The sequence below is a fragment of the Oryzias latipes genome, chromosome 12 (assembly GCF_053564925.1).
Source record: "Oryzias latipes strain Hd-rR chromosome 12, Olatipes_Hd-rR_3.1".
NCBI lineage: Eukaryota > Metazoa > Chordata > Actinopteri > Beloniformes > Adrianichthyidae > Oryzias > Oryzias latipes.
The window spans coordinates 13287863-13312417 of NC_136248.1; the positions used below are offsets into that span (position 1 = coordinate 13287863).

The 24555-nt window shown below is 36.7% G+C and overlaps 5 protein-coding genes across 5 annotated transcripts; all 5 read left to right on the plus strand.

Annotated features, from left to right (window-relative positions):
* The first annotated feature begins 846 nt into the window (after positions 1-846).
* On the plus strand, positions 847-1724 carry LOC111948319 (heat shock protein 30-like). The gene has a single exon (XM_023960806.2). It carries the CDS (start codon positions 951-953, stop codon positions 1551-1553), a length of 603 nt encoding a protein of 200 aa, XP_023816574.1. The 5' UTR covers positions 847-950; the 3' UTR covers positions 1554-1724.
* A 1732-nt stretch (positions 1725-3456) lies between these two features.
* On the plus strand, positions 3457-4306 carry LOC111948328 (heat shock protein 30-like). The gene has a single exon (XM_023960814.2). It carries the CDS (start codon positions 3457-3459, stop codon positions 4057-4059), a length of 603 nt encoding a protein of 200 aa, XP_023816582.1. The 3' UTR covers positions 4060-4306.
* Positions 4307-5969: 1663 nt separating this feature from the next.
* LOC111948320 (heat shock protein 30-like) lies at positions 5970-6819 on the plus strand. The gene has a single exon (XM_023960807.2). The coding sequence runs from the start codon at positions 5970-5972 to the stop codon at positions 6570-6572; it is 603 nt and encodes a 200-aa protein (XP_023816575.1). The 3' UTR covers positions 6573-6819.
* A 1560-nt stretch (positions 6820-8379) lies between these two features.
* Positions 8380-9254, plus strand: LOC111948361 (heat shock protein 30-like). Its single transcript, XM_078956121.1, has one exon. It carries the CDS (start codon positions 8481-8483, stop codon positions 9081-9083), a length of 603 nt encoding a protein of 200 aa, XP_078812247.1. The 5' UTR covers positions 8380-8480; the 3' UTR covers positions 9084-9254.
* A 1623-nt stretch (positions 9255-10877) lies between these two features.
* On the plus strand, positions 10878-11770 carry LOC101162542 (heat shock protein 30-like). Its single transcript, XM_023960851.2, has one exon. The coding sequence runs from the start codon at positions 10991-10993 to the stop codon at positions 11561-11563; it is 573 nt and encodes a 190-aa protein (XP_023816619.1). The 5' UTR covers positions 10878-10990; the 3' UTR covers positions 11564-11770.
* Positions 11771-24555: the final 12785 nt, after the last annotated feature.

Genomic DNA, 24555 nt, shown 5'->3' on the forward strand with positions numbered 1-24555 from the left:
AGAATCTTCCAGATCCAACTGGAACTGTTTCTTGATGGATACTGACAGTTTTTTCTTTGATTAATTTGAATTGTTTTCAAGTTCGTAGGATAATTTTTTCATCATTATATAATTGTTTAATTTCTTTGAGATATTATCCTGATTATTTTAAAAGAAAATAAATAATCTATCTACTACATTTATGAAAAATAAGCATTAACACTTTTGCAACGAGAATATTGTACAATTTCCATGATGGTAAATGATGTCCGTTGAGTATAAATTCGACATTTATGAGAAAGGTAAAGTCCAAAAGAAATGACCTGGCACAAATAACTAGTATGTTGCATGAATTTATCAGTGGACAAATGTAAAAAGCATTGAAGAGACTTAAAAATGTAAGACGAGTCTTTAGTTGTAATTGAAACAATGCCATTTCAACGTGCGCTTTTAAAAATATATCTTTCAAACTTTTTTTTTGATCAGAAGAAATTTTTATAACACAAAACATCTTTTATTTGCAAAGAACAGATATATAATAGGCGTACCCAAAGTAGCATGTTGTCCATTAAATGAAACAGAAAAATATGAAAACAATTTTCACCTCCTTAGAGTAAATGACTCAAGAGTTTTCCAATAAAACATTTTGTTTTTTGTTGAAGAAACATTTTTCTGGATCTTTCAAAGCTTTGTTTATGCTATGATGTCTTCATTATTGGTTAAGATTTACACAGTCTTTTTTTTTAGCAGGTAGATAGGAAGGGATGCTAAGGAACCTGGTCAAGTACCACCATCTAGTGGACAAATATGATAACAGACCAGAAACTTCCTGAATTCTCCGCCTCTCCTCCTGTCAGAGTATAAAGCTGGGACAGAGTCACTGCTGAGACAGAAAGATACACAGAAGAGAAAAGACAATTCAACCAGCTTTCATCTGCCAACAAAAAGACTCAAGACTTGAAACTCTGAAAATGCTGTGCTCTCGAGGTCTTCACTCTGATCTCAGTCCATCCATGTTCTTCTTCTCACCTGTACGCAGTCTGTGGCCAGAGGTCAGACCTCTGTTCTACCAGCGGGATCTGTTGCAGAGGAACCTGCAGGAGCTGCGCAGCAGTCTGGAGCTGATGGACAAATTTCAAGACAAGATCCTGGAGGAGACGGAGCCTTTCCAGAGCAGTGTGACCCTGCAACCAGTGAGCTTCCAGCTGGACAAAGATGGACAGAACTTTGGCCTGACCCTGGACACTCGAGGCTTTTCTCCAGAGGAGCTGTCTGTCAGGCAGGTGGGCAGAAAGCTGAGAGTCAGCGGGAAGACAGAGAAGAAACAGGAGGACGGGAAAGGCTCCTACTCTTACAGACTCCAGGAGTTCAGACAAGAGTTGGATCTGCCTGAAGGCCTGAACCCTGAAGCCGTCACCTGCTGCCTGTCTCCAGACGGAAAGCTCCACATCCAGGCCGCCAAAGAGGAGGCTGACAGAGAACTGACCATCAAGAGGAGCTCGGAGGAGGAACCACAGCAGAGAGAGAGTTCACAGAAACAAGATAGCAAAGTGCAGACTCCCAATACATCATAGAACAAACAGGAGAACCTGGACTTAAACTCTACATGTGCATATCTGATCATTTCTTATTAATGGTATTTAAGCTAATTTAGCTCATTTTGATTTTAAACACGTCTTCATTTTTAAACGTATTAGCTAGTTCTGACTGTGAATAAACGATTAAATGCAACAAGATGACATGAATGTAGTAAAGGGACTTTTTTATTTTGTTATATCTTTGTTTGATGAAAGAGGAACAAAATAAATGTTTCATGTTGAAATGACTGCATTTGTTGAGTCTTTATTTGAATGTTTCATTATTTATTAATCCAAACAAATTTATTTGAAAATCACCAATCAAACAAACAAGAAAAAGCACAAAAAAAAGATTCCACAAAAGTTACAAAATTTCTAAAATAAAAGGACTAAAAACAAAAGAAAAGAAAAAAGTTTTGCCAAAACCTGATAAACAAAGATGTAGTTTGGCATTGCATTTTGTTTATTTAAAGTGTTATCCAGTAACTTTATTTATATTAAAAGTTGACAACTGACTCAAACAACTGAGACGAATCTTTGAATTTGTTAAAGTATAAATTTTAATAAAGTTAAGGGGCAATGAATACATTAAGAAAATCTTTTATATGCGATTAAATTATGTTCTTTTAAAAAAATCATTATTAATTATTAAAGTGTGAATAAAAACAAAAACTTGTTTAACGAAGCAGCTGTGATAATGATTTGACAATAAAGAATGTAGGACTGGATTTTGACAAACACAGCCATACCTATGTAAATAAATGTATTAAAATTATACCAAAAAAAAAACATTAAAAAAATGGATTAAACTATTTGTAATGTTTTCCTGTACATTTTGGAGATGAGCAAAATTCTTTTTGCAAGTCTAAAAAGATAAAGCTAGACATACAACAGCTAACATTCATCAATGTTGAAACAGCACCAACGTGTGGACATTTGTAGCAACAACGAGAATCTTCCAGATCCAACTGGAACTGTTTCTTGATGGATACTGACAGTTTTTTCTTTGATTAATTTGAATTGTTTTCAAGTTCGTAGGATAATTTTTTCATCATTATATAATTGTTTAATTTCTTTGAGATATTATCCTGATTATTTTAAAAGAAAATGAATAATCTATCTACTACATTTATGAAAAATAAGCATTAACACTTTTGCAACGAGAATATTGTACAATTTCCATGATGGTAAATGATGTCCGTTGAGTATAAATTCGACATTTATGAGAAAGGTAAAGTCCAAAAGAAATGACCTGGCACAAAAAACTAGTATGTTGCATGAATTTATCAGTGGACAAATGTAAAAAACATTGAAGAGACTTAAAAATGTAAGACGAGTCCTTAGTTGTAATTGAAACAATGCCATTTCAACGTGCGCTTTTAAAAATATATCTTTCAACCTTTTCTTGATCAGAAGAAATTTTTATAACACAAAACATCTTTTATTTGCAAAGAACAGATATAAAATAGGTGAACCCAAAGTAGCATGTTGTCCATTAAATGAAACAGAAAAATATGAAAACAATTTTCACCTCCTTAGAGTAAATAACTCAAGAGTTCTCAATAAAACATTTTGTTTTTTGTTGAAGAAACATTTTTCTGGATCTTTCAAAGCTTTGTTTATGCTATGATGTCTTCATTAGTGGTTAAGATTTACACACAGACTTTTTTTTTAGCAGATAGATAGGAAGGGATGCTAAGGAACCTGGTCAAGTACCACCATCTAGTGGACAAATGTGATAACAGACCAGAAACTTCCTGAATTCTCCGCCTCTCCTCCTGTCAGAGTATAAAGCTGGGACAGAGTCACTGCTGAGACAGAAAGATACACAGAAGAGAAAAGACAATTCAACCAGCTTTCATCTGCCAACAAAAAGACTCAAGACTTGAAACTCTGAAAAATGCTGTGCTCTCGAGGTCTTCACTCTGATCTCAGTCCATCCATGTTCTTCTTCTCACCTGTACGCAGTCTGTGGCCAGAGGTCAGACCTCTGTTCTACCAGCGGGATCTGTTGCAGAGGAACCTGCAGGAGCTGCGCAGCAGTCTGGAGCTGATGGAAAAATTTCAAGACAAGATCTTGGAGGAGACGGAGCCTTTCCAGAGCAGTGTGACCCTGCAACCAGTGAGCTTCCAGCTGGACAAAGATGGACAGAACTTTGGCCTGACCCTGGACACTCGAGGCTTTTCTCCAGAGGAGCTGTCTGTCAGGCAGGTGGGCAGAAAGCTGAGAGTCAGCGGGAAGACAGAGAAGAAACAGGAGGACGGGAAAGGCTCCTACTCTTACAGACTCCAGGAGTTCAGACAAGAGTTGGATCTGCCTGAAGGCCTGAACCCTGAAGCCGTCACCTGCTGCCTGTCTCCAGACGGAAAGCTCCACATCCAGGCCGCCAAAGAGGAGGCTGACAGAGAACTGACCATCAAGAGGAGCTCGGAGGAGGAACCACAGCAGAGAGAGAGTTCACAGAAACAAGATAGCAAAGTGCAGACTCCCAATACATCATAGAACAAACAGGAGAACCTGGACTTAAACTCTACATGTGCATATCTGATCATTTCTTATTAATGGTATTTAAGCTAATTTAGCTCATTTTGATTTTAAACACGTCTTCATTTTTAAACGTATTAGCTAGTTCTGACTGTGAATAAACGATTAAATGCAACAAGATGACATGAATGTAGTAAAGGGACTTTTTTATTTTGTTATATCTTTGTTTGATGAAAGAGGAATAAATAAATGTTTCATGTTGAAATGACTGCATTTGTTGAGTCTTTATTTGAATGTTTCATTATTTATTAATCCAAACAAATTTATCTGAAAATCACCAATCAAACAAACAAGAAAAAGCACAAAAAAAAGATTCCACAAAAGTTACAAAATTTCTAAAATAAAAGGACTAAAAACAAAAGAAAAGAAAAAAGTTTTGCCAAAACCTGATAAACAAAGATGTAGTTTGGCATTGCATTTTGTTTATTTAAAGTGTTATCCAGTAACTTTATTTATATTAAAAGTTGACAACTGACTCAATCAAACAACTGAGACGAATCTTTGAATTTGTTAAAGTATAAATTTTAATAAAGTTAAGGGGCAATGAATACATTAAGAAAATCTTTTATATGCGATTAAATTATGTTCTTTTAAAAAAATCATTATTAATTATTAAAGTGTGAATAAAAACAAAAACTTGTTTAACGAAGCAGCTGTGATAATGATTTGACAATAAAGAATGTAGGACTGGATTTTGACAAACACAGCCATACCTATGTAAATAAATGTATTAAAATTATACCAAAAAAAAAAAAAACATTAAAAAAATGGATTAAACTATTTGTAATGTTTTCCTGTACATTTTGGAGATGAGCAAAATTCTTTTTGCAAGTCTAAAAAGATAAAGCTAGACATACAACAGCTAACATTCATCAATGTTGAAACAGCACCAACGTGTGGACATTTGTAGCAACAACGAGAATCTTCCAGATCCAACTGGAACTGTTTCTTGATGGATACTGACAGTTTTTTCTTTGATTAATTTGAATTGTTTTCAAGTTCGTAGGATAATTTTTTCATCATTATATAATTGTTTAATTTCTTTGAGATATTATCCTGATTATTTTAAAAGAAAATGAATAATCTATCTACTACATTTATGAAAAATAAGCATTAACACTTTTGCAACGAGAATATTGTACAATTTCCATGATGGTAAATGATGTCCGTTGAGTATAAATTCGACATTTATGAGAAAGGTAAAGTCCAAAAGAAATGACCTGGCACAAATAACTAGTATGTTGCATGAATTTATCAGTGGACAAATGTAAAAAACATTGAAGAGACTTAAAAATGTAAGACGAGTCCTTAGTTGTAATTGAAACAATGCCATTTCAACGTGCGCTTTTAAAAATATATCTTTCAACCTTTTCTTGATCAGAAGAAATTTTTATAACACAAAACATCTTTTATTTGCAAAGAACAGATATAAAATAGGTGAACCCAAAGTAGCATGTTGTCCATTAAATGAAACAGAAAAATATGAAAACAATTTTCACCTCCTTAGAGTAAATAACTCAAGAGTTCTCAATAAAACATTTTGTTTTTTGTTGAAGAAACATTTTTCTGGATCTTTCAAAGCTTTGTTTATGCTATGATGTCTTCATTAGTGGTTAAGATTTACACACAGACTTTTTTTTTAGCAGATAGATAGGAAGGGATGCTAAGGAACCTGGTCAAGTACCACCATCTAGTGGACAAATGTGATAACAGACCAGAAACTTCCTGAATTCTCCGCCTCTCCTCCTGTCAGAGTATAAAGCTGGGACAGAGTCACTGCTGAGACAGAAAGATACACAGAAGAGAAAAGACAATTCAACCAGCTTTCATCTGCCAACAAAAAGACTCAAGACTTGAAACTCTGAAAAATGCTGTGCTCTCGAGGTCTTCACTCTGATCTCAGTCCATCCATGTTCTTCTTCTCACCTGTACGCAGTCTGTGGCCAGAGGTCAGACCTCTGTTCTACCAGCGGGATCTGTTGCAGAGGAACCTGCAGGAGCTGCGCAGCAGTCTGGAGCTGATGGAAAAATTTCAAGACAAGATCTTGGAGGAGACGGAGCCTTTCCAGAGCAGTGTGACCCTGCAACCAGTGAGCTTCCAGCTGGACAAAGATGGACAGAACTTTGGCCTGACCCTGGACACTCGAGGCTTTTCTCCAGAGGAGCTGTCTGTCAGGCAGGTGGGCAGAAAGCTGAGAGTCAGCGGGAAGACAGAGAAGAAACAGGAGGACGGGAAAGGCTCCTACTCTTACAGACTCCAGGAGTTCAGACAAGAGTTGGATCTGCCTGAAGGCCTGAACCCTGAAGCCGTCACCTGCTGCCTGTCTCCAGACGGAAAGCTCCACATCCAGGCCGCCAAAGAGGAGGCTGACAGAGAACTGACCATCAAGAGGAGCTCGGAGGAGGAACCACAGCAGAGAGAGAGTTCACAGAAACAAGATAGCAAAGTGCAGACTCCCAATACATCATAGAACAAACAGGAGAACCTGGACTTAAACTCTACATGTGCATATCTGATCATTTCTTATTAATGGTATTTAAGCTAATTTAGCTCATTTTGATTTTAAACACGTCTTCATTTTTAAACGTATTAGCTAGTTCTGACTGTGAATAAACGATTAAATGCAACAAGATGACATGAATGTAGTAAAGGGACTTTTTTATTTTGTTATATCTTTGTTTGATGAAAGAGGAATAAATAAATGTTTCATGTTGAAATGACTGCATTTGTTGAGTCTTTATTTGAATGTTTCATTATTTATTAATCCAAACAAATTTATCTGAAAATCACCAATCAAACAAACAAGAAAAAGCACAAAAAAAAGATTCCACAAAAGTTACAAAATTTCTAAAATAAAAGGACTAAAAACAAAAGAAAAGAAAAAAGTTTTGCCAAAACCTGATAAACAAAGATGTAGTTTGGCATTGCATTTTGTTTATTTAAAGTGTTATCCAGTAACTTTATTTATATTAAAAGTTGACAACTGACTCAATCAAACAACTGAGACGAATCTTTGAATTTGTTAAAGTATAAATTTTAATAAAGTTAAGGGGCAATGAATACATTAAGAAAATCTTTTATATGCGATTAAATTATGTTCTTTTAAAAAAATCATTATTAATTATTAAAGTGTGAATAAAAACAAAAACTTGTTTAACGAAGCAGCTGTGATAATGATTTGACAATAAAGAATGTAGGACTGGATTTTGACAAACACAGCCATACCTATGTAAATAAATGTATTAAAATTATACCAAAAAAAAAAAAACATTAAAAAAATGGATTAAACTATTTGTAATGTTTTCCTGTACATTTTGGAGATGAGCAAAATTCTTTTTGCAAGTCTAAAAAGATAAAGCTAGACATACAACAGCTAACATTCATCAATGTTGAAACAGCACCAACGTGTGGACATTTGTAGCAACAACGAGAATCTTCCAGATCCAACTGGAACTGTTTCTTGATGGATACTGACAGTTTTTTCTTTGATTAATTTGAATTGTTTTCAAGTTCGTAGGATAATTTTTTCATCATTATATAATTGTTTAATTTCTTTGAGATATTATCCTGATTATTTTAAAAGAAAATGAATAATCTATCTACTACATTTATGAAAAATAAGCATTAACACTTTTGCAACGAGAATATTGTACAATTTCCATGATGGTAAATGATGTCCGTTGAGTATAAATTCGACATTTATGAGAAAGGTAAAGTCCAAAAGAAATGACCTGGCACAAATAACTAGTATGTTGCATGAATTTATCAGTGGACAAATGTAAAAAACATTGAAGAGACTTAAAAATGTAAGACGAGTCCTTAGTTGTAATTGAAACAATGCCATTTCAACGTGCGCTTTTAAAAATATATCTTTCAACCTTTTCTTGATCAGAAGAAATTTTTATAACACAAAACATCTTTTATTTGCAAAGAACAGATATAAAATAGGTGAACCCAAAGTAGCATGTTGTCCATTAAATGAAACAGAAAAATATGAAAACAATTTTCACCTCCTTAGAGTAAATAACTCAAGAGTTCTCAATAAAACATTTTGTTTTTTGTTGAAGAAACATTTTTCTGGATCTTTCAAAGCTTTGTTTATGCTATGATGTCTTCATTAGTGGTTAAGATTTACACACAGACTTTTTTTTTAGCAGATAGATAGGAAGGGATGCTAAGGAACCTGGTCAAGTACCACCATCTAGTGGACAAATGTGATAACAGACCAGAAACTTCCTGAATTCTCCGCCTCTCCTCCTGTCAGAGTATAAAGCTGGGACAGAGTCACTGCTGAGACAGAAAGATACACAGAAGAGAAAAGACAATTCAACCAGCTTTCATCTGCCAACAAAAAGACTCAAGACTTGAAACTCTGAAAATGCTGTGCTCTCGAGGTCTTCACTCTGATCTCAGTCCATCCATGTTCTTCTTCTCACCTGTACGCAGTCTGTGGCCAGAGGTCAGACCTCTGTTCTACCAGCGGGATCTGTTGCAGAGGAACCTGCAGGAGCTGCGCAGCAGTCTGGAGCTGATGGAAAAATTTCAAGACAAGATCTTGGAGGAGACGGAGCCTTTCCAGAGCAGTGTGACCCTGCAACCAGTGAGCTTCCAGCTGGACAAAGATGGACAGAACTTTGGCCTGACCCTGGACACTCGAGGCTTTTCTCCAGAGGAGCTGTCTGTCAGGCAGGTGGGCAGAAAGCTGAGAGTCAGCGGGAAGACAGAGAAGAAACAGGAGGACGGGAAAGGCTCCTACTCTTACAGACTCCAGGAGTTCAGACAAGAGTTGGATCTGCCTGAAGGCCTGAACCCTGAAGCCGTCACCTGCTGCCTGTCTCCAGACGGAAAGCTCCACATCCAGGCCGCCAAAGAGGAGGCTGACAGAGAACTGACCATCAAGAGGAGCTCGGAGGAGGAACCACAGCAGAGAGAGAGTTCACAGAAACAAGATAGCAAAGTGCAGACTCCCAATACATCATAGAACAAACAGGAGAACCTGGACTTAAACTCTACATGTGCATATCTGATCATTTCTTATTAATGGTATTTAAGCTAATTTAGCTCATTTTGATTTTAAACACGTCTTCATTTTTAAACGTATTAGCTAGTTCTGACTGTGAATAAACGATTAAATGCAACAAGATGACATGAATGTAGTAAAGGGACTTTTTTATTTTGTTATATCTTTGTTTGATGAAAGAGGAACAAAATAAATGTTTCATGTTGAAATGACTGCATTTGTTGAGTCTTTATTTGAATGTTTCATTATTTATTAATCCAAACAAATTTATTTGAAAATCACCAATCAAACAAACAAGAAAAAGCACAAAAAAAAGATTCCACAAAAGTTACAAAATTTCTAAAATAAAAGGACTAAAAACAAAAGAAAAGAAAAAAGTTTTGCCAAAACCTGATAAACAAAGATGTAGTTTGGCATTGCATTTTGTTTATTTAAAGTGTTATCCAGTAACTTTATTTATATTAAAAGTTGACAACTGACTCAATCAAACAACTGAGACGAATCTTTGAATTTGTTAAAGTATAAATTTTAATAAAGTTAAGGGGCAATGAATACATTAAGAAAATCTTTTATATGCGATTAAATTATGTTCTTTTAAAAAAATCATTATTAATTATTAAAGTGTGAATAAAAACAAAAACTTGTTTAACGAAGCAGCTGTGATAATGATTTGACAATAAAGAATGTAGGACTGGATTTTGACAAACACAGCCATACCTATGTAAATAAATGTATTAAAATTATACCAAAAAAAAAAAACATTAAAAAAATGGATTAAACTATTTGTAATGTTTTCCTGTACATTTTGGAGATGAGCAAAATTCTTTTTGCAAGTCTAAAAAGATAAAGCTAGACATACAACAGCTAACATTCATCAATGTTGAAACAGCACCAACGTGTGGACATTTGTAGCAACAACGAGAATCTTCCAGATCCAACTGGAACTGTTTCTTGATGGATACTGACAGTTTTTTCTTTGATTAATTTGAATTGTTTTCAAGTTCGTAGGATAATTTTTTCATCATTATATAATTGTTTAATTTCTTTGAGATATTATCCTGATTATTTTAAAAGAAAATAAATAATCTATCTACTACATTTATGAAAAATAAGCATTAACACTTTTGCAACGAGAATATTGTACAATTTCCATGATGGTAAATGATGTCCGTTGAGTATAAATTCGACATTTATGAGAAAGGTAAAGTCCAAAAGAAATGACCTGGCACAAATAACTAGTATGTTGCATGAATTTATCAGTGGACAAATGTAAAAAGCATTGAAGAGACTTAAAAATGTAAGACGAGTCTTTAGTTGTAATTGAAACAATGCCATTTCAACGTGCGCTTTTAAAAATATATCTTTCAAACTTTTCTTGATCAGAAGAAATTTTTATAACACAAAACATCTTTTATTTGCAAAGAACAGATATATAATAGGCGTACCCAAAGTAGCATGTTGTCCATTAAATGAAACAGAAAAATATGAAAACAATTTTCACCTCCTTAGAGTAAATAACTCAAGAGTTTTCCAATAAAACATTTTGTTTTTTGTTGAAGAAACATTTTTCTGGATCTTTCAAAGCTTTGTTTATGCTATGATGTCTTCATTATTGGTTAAGATTTACACAGTCTTTTTTTTTAGCAGGTAGATAGGAAGGGATGCTAAGGAACCTGGTCAAGTACCACCATCTAGTGGACAAATATGATAACAGACCAGAAACTTCCTGAATTCTCCGCCTCTCCTCCTGTCAGAGTATAAAGCTGGGACAGAGTCACTGCTGAGACAGAAAGATACACAGAAGAGAAAAGACAATTCAACCAGCTTTCATCTGCCAACAAAAAGACTCAAGACTTGAAACTCTGAAAATGCTGTGCTCTCGAGGTCTTCACTCTGATCTCAGTCCATCCATGTTCTTCTTCTCACCTGTACGCAGTCTGTGGCCAGAGGTCAGACCTCTGTTCTACCAGCGGGATCTGTTGCAGAGGAACCTGCAGGAGCTGCGCAGCAGTCTGGAGCTGATGGACAAATTTCAAGACAAGATCCTGGAGGAGACGGAGCCTTTCCAGAGCAGTGTGACCCTGCAACCAGTGAGCTTCCAGCTGGACAAAGATGGACAGAACTTTGGCCTGACCCTGGACACTCAAGGCTTTTCTCCAGAGGAGCTGTCTGTCAGGCAGGTGGGCAGAAAGCTGAGAGTCAGCGGGAAGACAGAGAAGAAACAGGAGGACGGGAAAGGCTCCTACTCTTACAGACTCCAGGAGTTCAGACAAGAGTTGGATCTGCCTGAAGGCCTGAACCCTGAAGCCGTCACCTGCTGCCTGTCTCCAGACGGAAAGCTCCACATCCAGGCCGCCAAAGAGGAGGCTGACAGAGAACTGACCATCAAGAGGAGCTCGGAGGAGGAACCACAGCAGAGAGAGTTCACAGAAACAAGATAGCAAAGTGCAGACTCCCAATACATCATAGAACAAACAGGAGAACCTGGACTTAAACTCTACATGTGCATATCTGATCATTTCTTATTAATGGTATTTAAGCTAATTTAGCTCATTTTGATGTTAAACATGTCTTCATTTTTAAATGTATTATTTAGTTCTGACTGTTTGTAACAAACATGTTCATGAAAATGTCAGAGACATATGTAATTGAGCAATCATAACCAATCAGTTGATTTAGATATTTACTCATATTTTTTTGGATGATCAAAGTTGAGAAAATAAATTGTTCAAATATCAATGACTGCTGTCTGTGGAGTTTCATTTGACTGATTTTTTTTATCAAATTGTAAGCATCTGGAAATTTCCTAATGAACAACAAATATAGAAACATCATAAGATGGGTACACTAGGGTCATAAAGAGATAGACATGGTCAGCAAAAAAACTCAGTTTAAGTTTTTGTAACCATGCTCATTTGGTACTAATGGGCCTAAAGTCTGCCAAGAAAATATTACCCTCACCTTTATACCACCACCAGCAGCTTTAACTCTTTATACAATGCAGGATGGATCCATGCTTTTATGTTGTTGATTCCAAATTTTGACCCTACCAATGTTGCATCAGTCCGGACAACATTTTTCCTTCTATCGTCCTGTTTTGATGAGCATCTGAGAATTTTAGTTTTAGTTTCCTGTTCTTAGCTAAGTGCTGTGGTCTTCTCCTGCTGTGGCCCATCTGCCTCAAGGTTGGACGTTCAGATATGCTCTTCTGCAGACCTCAGTTGTAACAAGTGGTTATTTTGATTTACTGGTGCCATTCTATCAGCTGCAACCAGTTTGGCCTTAGAAATTTCCCAGAAGTCTTTGCAAAAACTAGTGGGCATTGATGCTCACTAGATTGCTGAATAAAGACCACAACACATTGCGTCTGATCAATTTTTCATTTCAAAAAAGTGTTTTTAAATTCATTTGTATCAGTTATCTAAGTTTTCATCATAAGAACACAGTAGATTAATACATTGTTTTCACAATGTCTTCATATTTATTAGGTTTTTACTTTGGGAAATCAAAACAGATGGAAAGACACTGAGATAAGATATCTTTGTATGGCACTCCAATATCTTCCTAAATTAAATAAAAAGGATGGACACGCAAAAGAAAGCATCTAGGAACCACGTTAAAAGTATTTAGAAGGCATTTAGTCTTTCTTTATGGTGGGTGGATTTGTTTTATATCACTGTTGCTGTAATAAGTAACTATGGCCGTTAGATGGCAGCGTTGCCTTCCACATTAAAGATCAAAGTACCCTCAGCATTTCAATTTTCCAACATTTTTCCACCAGCTGTCTGTTGCCTTTAGGAGATAACAATTATATTTATAATGTCGTGTTTCCTTCATTGCTTTTTCATTTTGGATCTGCTTTTTCATCGGGTTTTGCTGTGTTACATGATAACTTCACTAACACGTCCTTTTAACTTGAACAAAAATATATTTTCTGTCTAAAGACACCAGCTCAGCTATTAAAAAAAGACAATTCTTACATTTATTGGGATGTTTGGTATTTTTTCAAATACCAAACACTCAAATACTTTTTTTTCTCCATAGTCCTTTAGTGGAAATGACATTTATACTTTCTTAGCTCATAATGTAGCGTCTTTTGGAAGACTGTGCTGAAAGAAGCCCAGGGATAAAAAAAACCTGCCTCAGTTTCAACATTTTCTATCTCTGAAGAACATACGCAGGGATGATGAAACCTGGCAAACACAGCGCTTTGCTGCTCGGGGATATTGTGTCAAGGCTGATGTCAATATTTTTGACACATAAAGAGAATATGAGTTTTCTGAGGGGGGAAAATATACTTTTTCGTCAGGCATTCACCTTTGGATGAACTCCTCAAACTGGAGGCAGGATAAGTGAGGAGGAGGAGGAAAAGAATGAAAGGTAACAGAAATAGAGGAAGGATGAGGAGGAGGATGAGGAGGAGAAAAGCAAGGCTCAGCTCCAAGTAAATCATCTGCATTGTTCTCTTAATGCTGCTGCTTGTGTGCAGAAATAAGCACAAGCACCCTTGCAAGTGCAGAAACTGCATCAAACGTGCGTGCACGGGAAGAGTTTCGGGCACTTCCTCGGTCTTGTCTTAGCTTGTCCCTCGTGGAGATGTTTTTAATGCACCATAATCCCCCTCTTCCCTTTGAAGACATAAAAGCAGATATCCTTCAATCCATGTAAGCGCTTCTGACTGCCACCATCATCACAAACACACGCGTGCTCACAAGCGGAGCCGCCAGCTCATCAACATGCAGTTATTCCTCTCTGGCGGCGAGTTGCAGGTTGATAATTGGCTGCGGCGCACTGCATGTGAGTGTGTTTTAAGTGGGGGAGTGTGTATTTCGTGTCTCTGCTGCAGAGCTGGGGTTGCTTGAAAATTCTCGTCACGTCTCAAAGCCTCGATTAAGACGTTGTTCCAGTTTCCAACAGACAGACATGCGGGGAGGAGAGGAAAGGGGGAGGTGGGGGGCAGCAGGGGGTGGAAAGATGAGAAAATGAAGGAGGAGAGAGCAGGCAGGGAGAAAGAAAGGTGATGAGGCAGGACCAAAAAATAAATGTCGATGAAGGGTTGTGCATGTCAAAGAGAAGGGAAACACTGCAATGGAGGTGCTGGCTGTAAGAACATCCACGACTCCAAAAAATACTTTATCATTTTAACAGCATTTTAGGCCTAATTTTTATGTTTTAAACAACAAAAACTTGCAACTAAAATAACTCTAAACGGCAACAAAAATCAGAATAACCACACATGCTTGTACCCACACAATGAAGACCTACACACAATTTAGAAGTCTAATCATTCATAGCGTCAGAGACAAACAGGGGCTTACTGTTGACCTGTTGGTCCGAACATCTGTCCGCTCGGTTCAGGGGTCTTTAACCGGAGGCTCCGGAGCCTCACGCTTTTACCCTTCAATTGTGGCTCTTTGGCTTTGAAGAAAAAAATGCTACCACTGAGAATAAGAGCCACTTATGTCATAGTTAATAGTTTAACATGTTTTCCTCATTGCAAACGTCAAAAACTTTAATTTGGTCTTTTAAACTGAAGCTTTATAATTTATGCCATTTGTTTTTGGTGTTTGATAGCAGGGCACCACAGGGATAAGTTATGCTAAACAATTTATTTTTATTGACTGAATGCAAAAAAAAAATCTTCAGTTTTTTAAGTTACCGTAAGTCAGTGTTATATGTTTTTCCTAAATTATAAATTAGCTACTGTAAGTACACATTCTAATCTATGCTGCATAACAGTGTCTATTTTATTAAGCAGTTAAATTATTATTATTATTATTTTTTTTTTTTTTTATCAGACACTGGGTTTGTTTTGTGTAAAACCTACCGACATGTTTCGGCGGAATGCCTTCCGCCTTCGTCAGGGTCGTCATCAGATGGTGGCGTGTGACGTCTTTAAAAACAGCTGATTTGTGACTGAGGCGGAGTCACCTGTCAAACTTTGACAAGTGACTCCGCCCCTTGATGTCCGTCTTTCTCTGGAGGATGTTGCTCCAGGTGTGAGAGAGCAGGAAAGCCCCCTCATCCCGGTTCATGGAAGTGTGGGCTCGTTTTCTGATCTCCACCGCCTCCATGATCCATCTGCGGTGTCTGTTGTCTTCGGTGCGGAGGACTTTGGCCTTTTCCCAGTCCATGATATGGTTTTCTTGTTTGCAGTGATCCGTTATGGCTGATTTCATGTTTTCTTGAACTGCCTGTTGTCGTCTGGCTCTTGTTAGTATTTTGTTTGTTTCCTTTTCGCATTCTTTTTGATGTTCTGTTTTTCTTGTGATGAAGGAGCGTCCTGTTTCTCCGATGTATGTTTTATTGCAGGTGTGACATGGGATTTCATAAATGACATTGCATTTTTTATTTTGTTCAATCTTATCTTTTGGGTGAACCAGTAGTTGCCTGAGTTTTTTATACGGTTTCACTGGGGTGCTGATGTGATGTGAAGAAGTGTCTATTATAGTCGTAATGATAGAAAATATCATGTCTGAGGGGGCCGGTTTAGCTCGTGCTGGTTTGCGGCAGCTTCCTTCCGTGAAACCAGGGTTCGAATCCGGACTGCTCCCTATTCCCTTCTCTGCTGCTGTGCCAGTCCCAAGCCCGGTTGGATTGAGAGGGTTGTGTCAGGAAGGGCATCCGGTGTAAAAAAACATTGCCAAGTTAACTGTGCGTCTCATCCTTGTGGGAGGGTTGTTTCGCTGTGGCTTCCCCTGTTGGGAGAAGCCGAAAGTGAAAGAAGAATAGAAAATGTCATGTTTGACATGGTTTCCCTGCATTTTGTTTCAAGTCAATCTACTGCAGCAGGATGATCTTATTTTGTAAGGAACTCGTTGGCTGCTGTAAAAAGTAAAGAAGCTAAAGGTATTATTCATAGAAAAGTACAACACTCTACTATTTCAATTGTAAATTTTTAAAAACTTCATTTTAGAAATGAATAGTTTAATGGCCACACAAGCTTAAATTTAGTGTATTTTTCTTAAAGGTTAAGTGGCATTTTGGGGCTCTTGCTGAGTTTTGGTCAGTAAGAAACTGGATCAAATGGCTCTTTTGATGTTAAATGTTGAAGAAACCTAGCCTCAATCCATAACAGCAAAAAACTTTGAGTTTTGCAATACATGTTTTATGATGATAATAATAAGTTGTTTTTTTTTTTTGGAAAGACAGAAAATTCGAAGAATATTTTAGATATTAAACATAACATAAATTCTGAGGAGAGGTGGTGGGCCCCCTCAGGACTATATTAGAACAGACGGGATAAACATTACCTATTAAGGCTGCTTTTCTCAACAACAACAAAAAAGACTTTTTGACAAACGCCAACATTGAAGTGAGGGTAAAAAATGTCTATAGCATACCACATTATGCTCTAAAACCAAAGTATTTTAAGTATAAAGTTAAATAGAAATATCCCAGACTTTGATAGCATTTGTAGTTTTTCATGTTTTTGTGTAATAATTAACGAGGTACGACGGAGTTTTAGGGCCACGGTGAGGAAAAAAAATTCTGGCCAACATGACGAGATTAAAGTCGTAATGTCGACTTTAATCTCGTCATGACGAGAAAAAACTCGACACAAAGTTTCGAGAAAAAACTCGTCGTGTCGAGATAAAAGTCGAAATAAAGTTTCGAGATTAAAGTCGCATTGTGGCGCGAGAGCAGTGAAGCTGAGTCTTTCAGGGGTATTCAGTGTTATGGCTAATGTTAGTGAGCTAGTGGCTTTGTATTTAAGAGTTTACGACAGAGTTGTATGGCCACCAAAAAAAAATTAATTTTATTTGGAGATAAAAACTCGCAAATTTACGGGAAAAAGTCATAGATTAACAAGGAGAAAACCCCGAAGTTGTCTGTTTATCGGAGCCTAGCTTGAAGATGAAATATGTGGAGCCTTTTGTGAAGCTTTATTTCCGGATTATAGGTTTAAAACAGAGATTCTGAGTCTTTTGGCGACTCAAAATCAGATTATTTTCCGTGTAGCAGTCTTTCCGGGGTTCGGTGTCAGTAAAGCGGAGTTTCATATGTAAAATAAGGAGCTCAGAGACACGTTTGGGTGCAGAGGACCGCTGGAGCCTTTATTCTCCTTTCATTCACATAACCTGAAGTTCATCTGTCACATTACGTCATGAATCTGTCATCCGATCACCAATGCGGAAGTAAACATTGTTACATACGCCCCCTCCTGCAGATGAAGCGACCCGTCTGATCATTAAAAAACAAAGATGAATGAAAATAGTCTGTTATATTAGTATTACAACGTCGAAAAGGGCGAAAAGTGCTCCTCCTCAGACGGAAGCATCACACAAACGTAGAGATCTTGTCTTTGGTGGAGGAAGAAAGGATTAAAGTGGACAGCTGCAGGGACACCCGATGCCTTCATCGGGCTGCAGAGATCCTGCAAACCAACCATCAATAAATAAAACTTTAATGAATCGTAAATCAATCAAATGAGCCTCCAGACATTTGGAACATTATCAATAAACATTCAGCTCACCTGTTCAACTACGTTTAGTCGGTCTGCTCTGCTGCTGCACGGCGTTCACCTGCTGCTCTGCATGACGCTCACTTCCACAATAATCTCGTAAATTTACGAGTTTTTTTCTCTCGCGCGCAACATTGCGACTTTAATCTCGAAACTTTATTTCGACTTTTATCTCAACAAGGCGAGTTTTTTCTCGAAACTTTGTGTCGAGTTTTACCTTACATAATTGGGTTAATCTTTGAAAGTGTTTTTATATCATAAATGATATCTAAAAGCAAACAGCTAAATTTGTAAAATTTGCTCAAACAAGGACATTTTAACCCTTGTGCTATCCTAGGCTTTTATTTATTTATTTATTTATTTAAGTGTGATGCACTAATGTGCCCAGCTTATATGACACTGAAAGACAAAATACATAATATATAAAGATACATGCCCATCACAAAAATCCAATAACCCCCCTAATCAGAGTCTAACAGAATACAAAGCGTCCATTCTTATTGTCCATGCCCTCGACACAAAATTTGCCAAACAAAAAATTTCATTTTCAAAAAGCCAACGTAAGATTTTATCTTCAGAAAACCAAAACAAATGAGGACATTTCTTTTCTATGACCTCATACATACAAAGTCTCTGTTTTTCGTACAAAGGACAATAAAACAAAAAATGAAGTTCATCCTCCACCACTTGCAGCTCACAGACCTCACAGTCTTTCCTCCTCAGGAATGCCTTTAAAGCGCCCTACTTTCACCTGTAGGGGAAGCGCCCCTGCTCTAAGTTGAGCACATAAGGATCTTTGTCCTCTTTTTAAGTTATACGTAATATATATCTCAGCAGAAAATGTGTCCTTAATTTGCAAATAAGTTCGTAATTTTGGTTTTTGAAGCAGTTTCATTTTCCATTCTTTTTCATGATAACCAACTAAAGTTTCCTTAACATTATCTATCTTACATTTCAAACAATTAAAAAATAATGATTGTAGGTTCACAGAGGACAGAATGTTCAACACGTCTTTACACCAGGGATAAATATGAGCTCTATCCCAATCAAATATTTTACGTGCAAATCTCTCTGCAGGTGAAGTCACCAACCGGTTACATAATCTGAGAACTTCTGCTCTTTGTTTGATCACACAAGGTTCCCACCCCATGTCCCCCTCTATGACTGCTTTAGTGGTGAACCTGTGTACTCCCAGAAAGTAACTCATTGCCCTGTTTTGAACCTTATCACACTCAGGAGCGTCTTCATAACCCCAGACTCCTGCAGAATAAAATAAGACAGACCCCACCATGGCATCGTACAATTTACCAAACATGTCAAAACTCAACTCAGGACAGACCTTCATCTTATTTATCACTGCGCCAAGTGCCCTCCCAGCAGAATCAGATAACAGCTGTTTTCCTCCTGAGAACATCATATTTTTATGAAAAACAAAACCAAGATATTTATTAGTATCAGTATACATAAGAGCAGTTTTACCAAAATAAAACAGAAAATTACTTTGAGGTACAAAAGGCTTTCTAAAATGAACTATTTGTGTTTTATCACCATTGATAGTGAGTCTCCATTTGTTACACCAGTCATTCATTGTATTTAACATTCCTTGTAATTTTATTTCCTCATCAGCTATCAAAACAATATCATCAGCTTAAAGTAATATGCTCAAGTTCCAATTATTAATATCAATACCCAAGCTAGTTTTCTCAATTTTCTGTGCTAAATCGTTGACATAGCAAAAAGAGTTGGTGAAAGAACATCTCCTTGTTTAACTCCACTGTGCGTACAGTCTTCATTTATTATTACTTGGGTAGCTCCCTGTCAATATTAGCAATTTATCAAACTTACATGAGGTTTTTACTATGATATTCATTCTGAATAAAATGTTTGTGTTGGCAGAGAGAGGCTGCACGACGGAAAAACACATTTGAACAGGGTTATTCGAGTGGGATTTTTCAACAATAAATCAATAGACTCCTGTAATTCAAGGAATAAAAAGTCTTTGAGGGGCGATAAAAGTTACAAGCAAATGAAGCAAAGAAAGTAATGGAATAAAAAGGGTGATAAAATGATAACAACCTTTCCACTAACAAACAAGGCAGTAGCCGGAAGGAAGAAGGGTCATCATGGGAAGGTTAAAGTCTCTGAACTTTTCGATATGCCCTAATGAAGCCATGAGAGACCGATGATATCTGGGTCAGACATATGCAGTGTGTCAGATGACACATAGACTCCCAGTTGAACACATTTACAGTAGATCCTTCGTTATGTAATCATGCCAGAGGAAAAAATAGACAGAGAGAATGGACAAGAGACACCAATCAGACACAAGCATGCACTTCTCACAGCTGTCTGTCAGACACAGCAGCTTGTGTGTGTTTTTTTTCTTTTTCTTTTTTCAGGCTACAGCTTCCAAACAGCCTTTTTACACCAGCTGCAACACCACATATTGTTTAACTGTGTGTGTAATTGCGGCAAAATGTGTTCCCTTGGGCATAAATTGAACCAGGAAAGAAGACCCTGCTGCTATTGCTAACCGTTTGGGGGTCGGACTTGTCAACAAACCGGAACCCTTTAAAATGTAAGAATTGAACTTGCAGCTGTGTCTGGTCTGAGGGCAACACACAGAGAAATGAGCAAAGCCCAACACCTTAGGTTTTCCACGTATCCGTATTTTACTTCTTGGCTCCCACTTCATTGCGATTTGAATTAAAATCATAATGAATTCCTAAAATATATTATTTTTACACCAAACATGCAATCAAGGTTTTTTAATAGGATGCTTATAAAATTAACCTATTTAGTAACAGTAAGAGTTTGAGGGTCACTAAAGATGTCCAGACTGATTCCCATAATTTTATGTTATGCTGATTTTAAACTGTAACCCAAAAAATGAATTATTTATTCTGGTTTTAGATCATGTCACAGTACGGAAACAGCTCTACTAAGAGTATGTAACGATTTGCTTTTAAATGTTGATTCTGGAGCTTCTGCCGTTTTAATCTTTCTTGATCTCACTGCAGCGTTTGACACATTGGACCATGATGTTTTACTTTCTTAATTTGAGCAGTCTGTTGGCGTGAGAGGCACAACACTTAAATGGTTTGAGTCTTACTTATCTGAAAGGGGTTTTTCTGTCCAACTTGGTCAGTTCTCGTCCACAAAGGCCCCACTCAGACATGGGGTGCCTCAAGGCTCAATTTTAGGCCCTATTTTATTTTCGTTATATCTGCTTCCACTCTGCGCCAATTTTGATCAGTATAATGTGGCCTATCACTGTTATGCAGATGATATCCAGATTTATCTACCATTGAAATTTGGTGGGGCCCAGTGTGTAAAGAACCTACAGAAGGGTTTAGAGGATGTTAAAACTTGGATGAACTCTAACTTCCTCTGCTTAAATGAAAAGAAAACCGAAGTACTTGGGAAAACTGATCTTCTGACAGAAGATCATTGAACTCTAACCTGTCATCTAGCAGATATCTTGGTGTTATTTTACACAGTAGTTTTAAATTTGATAGACAAGTTAGTGCAGTAGTCCAGTCTTGTTTTTTTCATCTCCAATTAATCAGAACAGTGAAGCCATATCTTCCACATGATACCCAGGAAAGGGTTGTTCATGCCTTCATTTTTTAAAGACTGGACTACTGTAATTCCCTTTATTCCGGAATGGAGCAGTCCCTCCGACGCCATCTTCAGCTGGTCCAAAATTCAGCTGCCCATGTACTAACAGGGACCAGACGGCGTGATCACATCACCCCAATACTTGGCTCTCTACACTTTTACACTTTTAAGTGTTAATATGGTTTAGCACCTGTTTATCTCACTGAGCTCCTGGAGCACCATCACCCTCGTAGAGCCTTGCGATCTGCAGATCAGATGCTCCTGGTGGTTCCCACAACTCGACTTTTGACTAAGGGTGACAGAATCATTTCGGTGGCTGCCCCTAAACTCTGGAATTCTCTCCCTTTGTCTGTGAGGTCTGCCAGGTCCTTATATGATTTTAAATCTGTCCTAAAAACTCTTTTTTTTTATTGGCTTTTAACACCAGAGTAGATGACAATTAGGCCAGCTCTATTAGTGTTTTTATTAATGTTTATTTTACTGTTACTGTTATATTTTATCATCTCTACTTGTAATTGTATTTTATCCTACGTGCAGCACTTTGAATCTATAGTGGATGTTAAAGTGCTTTACAAATAAAGTTTTGATTGATTGATTGATTGAAATCTCAAAAAAAAAAAATTCTCAATTTTTTGTGCAAGTCTTTGTAAAGAAAAGCAGATTAAAAAAAGTAAATGGACCTTAAATAAAGAACAAAGATCAAGACACACTTGACTGTAATAATAAAAGAATAATAATAAATTTAAAAAAACGCCCCTCTCACCCTCCGCGGGTGGTTTCTCCTCCAAGCTCGGGTCCTCTACCAGAGGCCCGGGAGCTTTAATATATATATATATATATATATATATATATATATATATATATATATATATATATATATATATATATATAAACATTTTCTGAAACTGTTAAAGTAGCTGCTCTAGTAGAGATGATTAAAAAAAGGTTTGTGTCTCTCTCACATTATTACTTTTCTGTGTTCTGTCTGAAAGTTTTAATTATGTTTATCTTCCTGCACTTGGATTTAAGTATTCTCGTAGTACTTACTTTTTTTTTTTTTTTTTTTAATAGTAGGCTACATTCTCTGAGCACTGCATGCTTTCATGTAATAATGACCAGAATACCCAAGCACTCACAAGGCCTGGTAGTTGTCAAAGCTTCTGTTCTCACATCCCAAAATGTTCTATAGATTTTGATTTGGTGTGGATGAAATCCTCTTGTCAACTATTTATATTCCAGGCAGACAGTCCTCATCAATTATGCAGTGTCAGACGGAGGCTGTAAACATCGTCTGATTCTCCCTGAGGTTGTAACAAAGAGATCAAGTGAGGTCAGCAGCATCACCGGTTCTAATTTCCACAACAGTAAAACAGGAAATATCTGTAGATTTACTTTAAAGAAATCCAATAATTCATATTTGACTGGCATCAGAATGTTTACACATTCTGTCTTTTGTTTAAATGTCAAAGAACTGTGCTAAATATTCTTTGTGAACACAAAAAAATCTAATTTTTTGGTTGCAATTCAGCAAATCACCTCCTCCTTGTATGAGTGTTTCCCAGAAAGACTCCAGTTTCAGAGATTTCACGGTGCAATCATGTTTGTTTAATGGAGGATAATTAAATAGGCAACATAAACCAGTCTGCTCTCATCTACTATTGATTCACTCAAGCACTCACTCACGCAGCAATGCCAAAGCTCCGAGGGCTCAGCTCTCTAAGAGCAGACATCTGAAGCTCCCACATCCGCCATCAACAAACTTTTAGTATCAGTTGGCTTTTTCCACCAAATCTTTTACAGCCCTACAACGAGCAGCTCTCAACATCTATACTAAATTCCTCAGGGATCATTTGTTTGAAGATTGACAAATTAATAATTTTTTCAAAAAAAATTGAAAAAGCACTTCTCCTCCATTCTTTCATCTGCATGTTCAAAGCAGCTACAAAGGTTGGTGAAAAAGAAACAAAATGAGAATGTGGAAGGAGTAGAATGCTCTGAAAATAAATATTTCTCCAAAGTATTTTTTTAAGCACTTTTTGAAAAAATATGTCATGTCAAACATCATAATTAAGATGTTTAGCTTAGTTTATTTTTAGCACTAACCCCTGGTAAATGGCTATCGTGTACCAAAGGTTTAATTATCAGGGACATATATGTATATCAGTCATTTTTAACGCTTTAAATGTTTTGTCCTCGTAAATTCATTGGTAATTTATTTATCACAAATCAAAGTTGATAAAATTCGGGATGGCAAAATCGTTTTTCCTTAGAAACAGAATTCTAAAATGTCAGGTTGCTGCGTTACAAAATAAGTTATGAATGCCTACAAGGTTACCCACCAAACAGACCAAGCAGCGTACTACTTCTTCTGAAAACTGAAACTCTGGTCTGAAGAATAGGAATCTCGTGAAATTAATATAACATTTTACAAATAAATCTGTTAAAACATCTGGCCTTTACTTTTTGGTCATTAGTTTTTTTCTGTTGAATTAACTCCCTTATAATTAACATAGACGTCACTGAGTAAAACTTCTATATAAACCATAACTATGCTATTTTCTCTTTTTTACCAATAGGAACATACAGTATGTATAGAAACGATAAATAGAAGAGAGTCACAGAATGCTCCATCCATCCATCCATCCATCCATCTTCAGAACCTGCTAAATCCCTTTCGGTGGCCACAGGGTTGCTGGGCCTATTCCACTTATTGTTGGCCAAAGGCAGGATATACTGTAACTCTAAACAGGTCACCAGTATGACACGAAGTGTTGAATATTCTATTTTTAAACTGAACAGATCGATAGATAGATTATTCGGGATTATTCTATGTAGTTTTTTCCACTTTAAAACTATAAAAAAATATTTTAGCAACTGCACTTCTGAATCATATTTTGGAGACCTCACTTTTTTCTTTCATAAACTTGATCATTATTGAGATTTATTCATTCCAATGAACTCAACCAGAAAAAAATATATATAACTGCAAGGATTTTCTTTATCAAGCATAGATCAGTTATTGGTTTCCTTACAACCTTCCCAAAGTTCATTGTTTGACTTAAAATGAACACCACGAACAACGCGGCTTTTTGCTCCATGTGCTCCTTTGTTCACCAAATGGACAGGTCTTTGTTCTCTGTGATAAATCGAGTTAGTCCCTATCTGTGTGACAGTGATTAGCTCTGATAGGAGATTGTGGTCCAATAATTCTGACAAAAACACAACATTAACATTGATGGGGGGACAATAGACGTGTCACTGTGTCCTCTGCATTATTCAGACAGGATGGCTGATGGAGGAATAAAAAACGGGAATGGGAACAAGAGGAGACAGGAAGGAAGTATGAGA

What these genes read in the sequence shown, in the direction of transcription:
- LOC111948319 (XM_023960806.2), top strand. Translation starts at nt 951, where the DNA reads ATGCTGTGCTCTCGAGGTCTTCACTCTGATCTCAGTCCATCCATGTTC.
- LOC111948328 (XM_023960814.2), top strand. Translation starts at nt 3,457, where the DNA reads ATGCTGTGCTCTCGAGGTCTTCACTCTGATCTCAGTCCATCCATGTTC.
- LOC111948320 (XM_023960807.2), top strand. Translation starts at nt 5,970, where the DNA reads ATGCTGTGCTCTCGAGGTCTTCACTCTGATCTCAGTCCATCCATGTTC.
- LOC111948361 (XM_078956121.1), top strand. Translation starts at nt 8,481, where the DNA reads ATGCTGTGCTCTCGAGGTCTTCACTCTGATCTCAGTCCATCCATGTTC.
- LOC101162542 (XM_023960851.2), top strand. Translation starts at nt 10,991, where the DNA reads ATGCTGTGCTCTCGAGGTCTTCACTCTGATCTCAGTCCATCCATGTTC.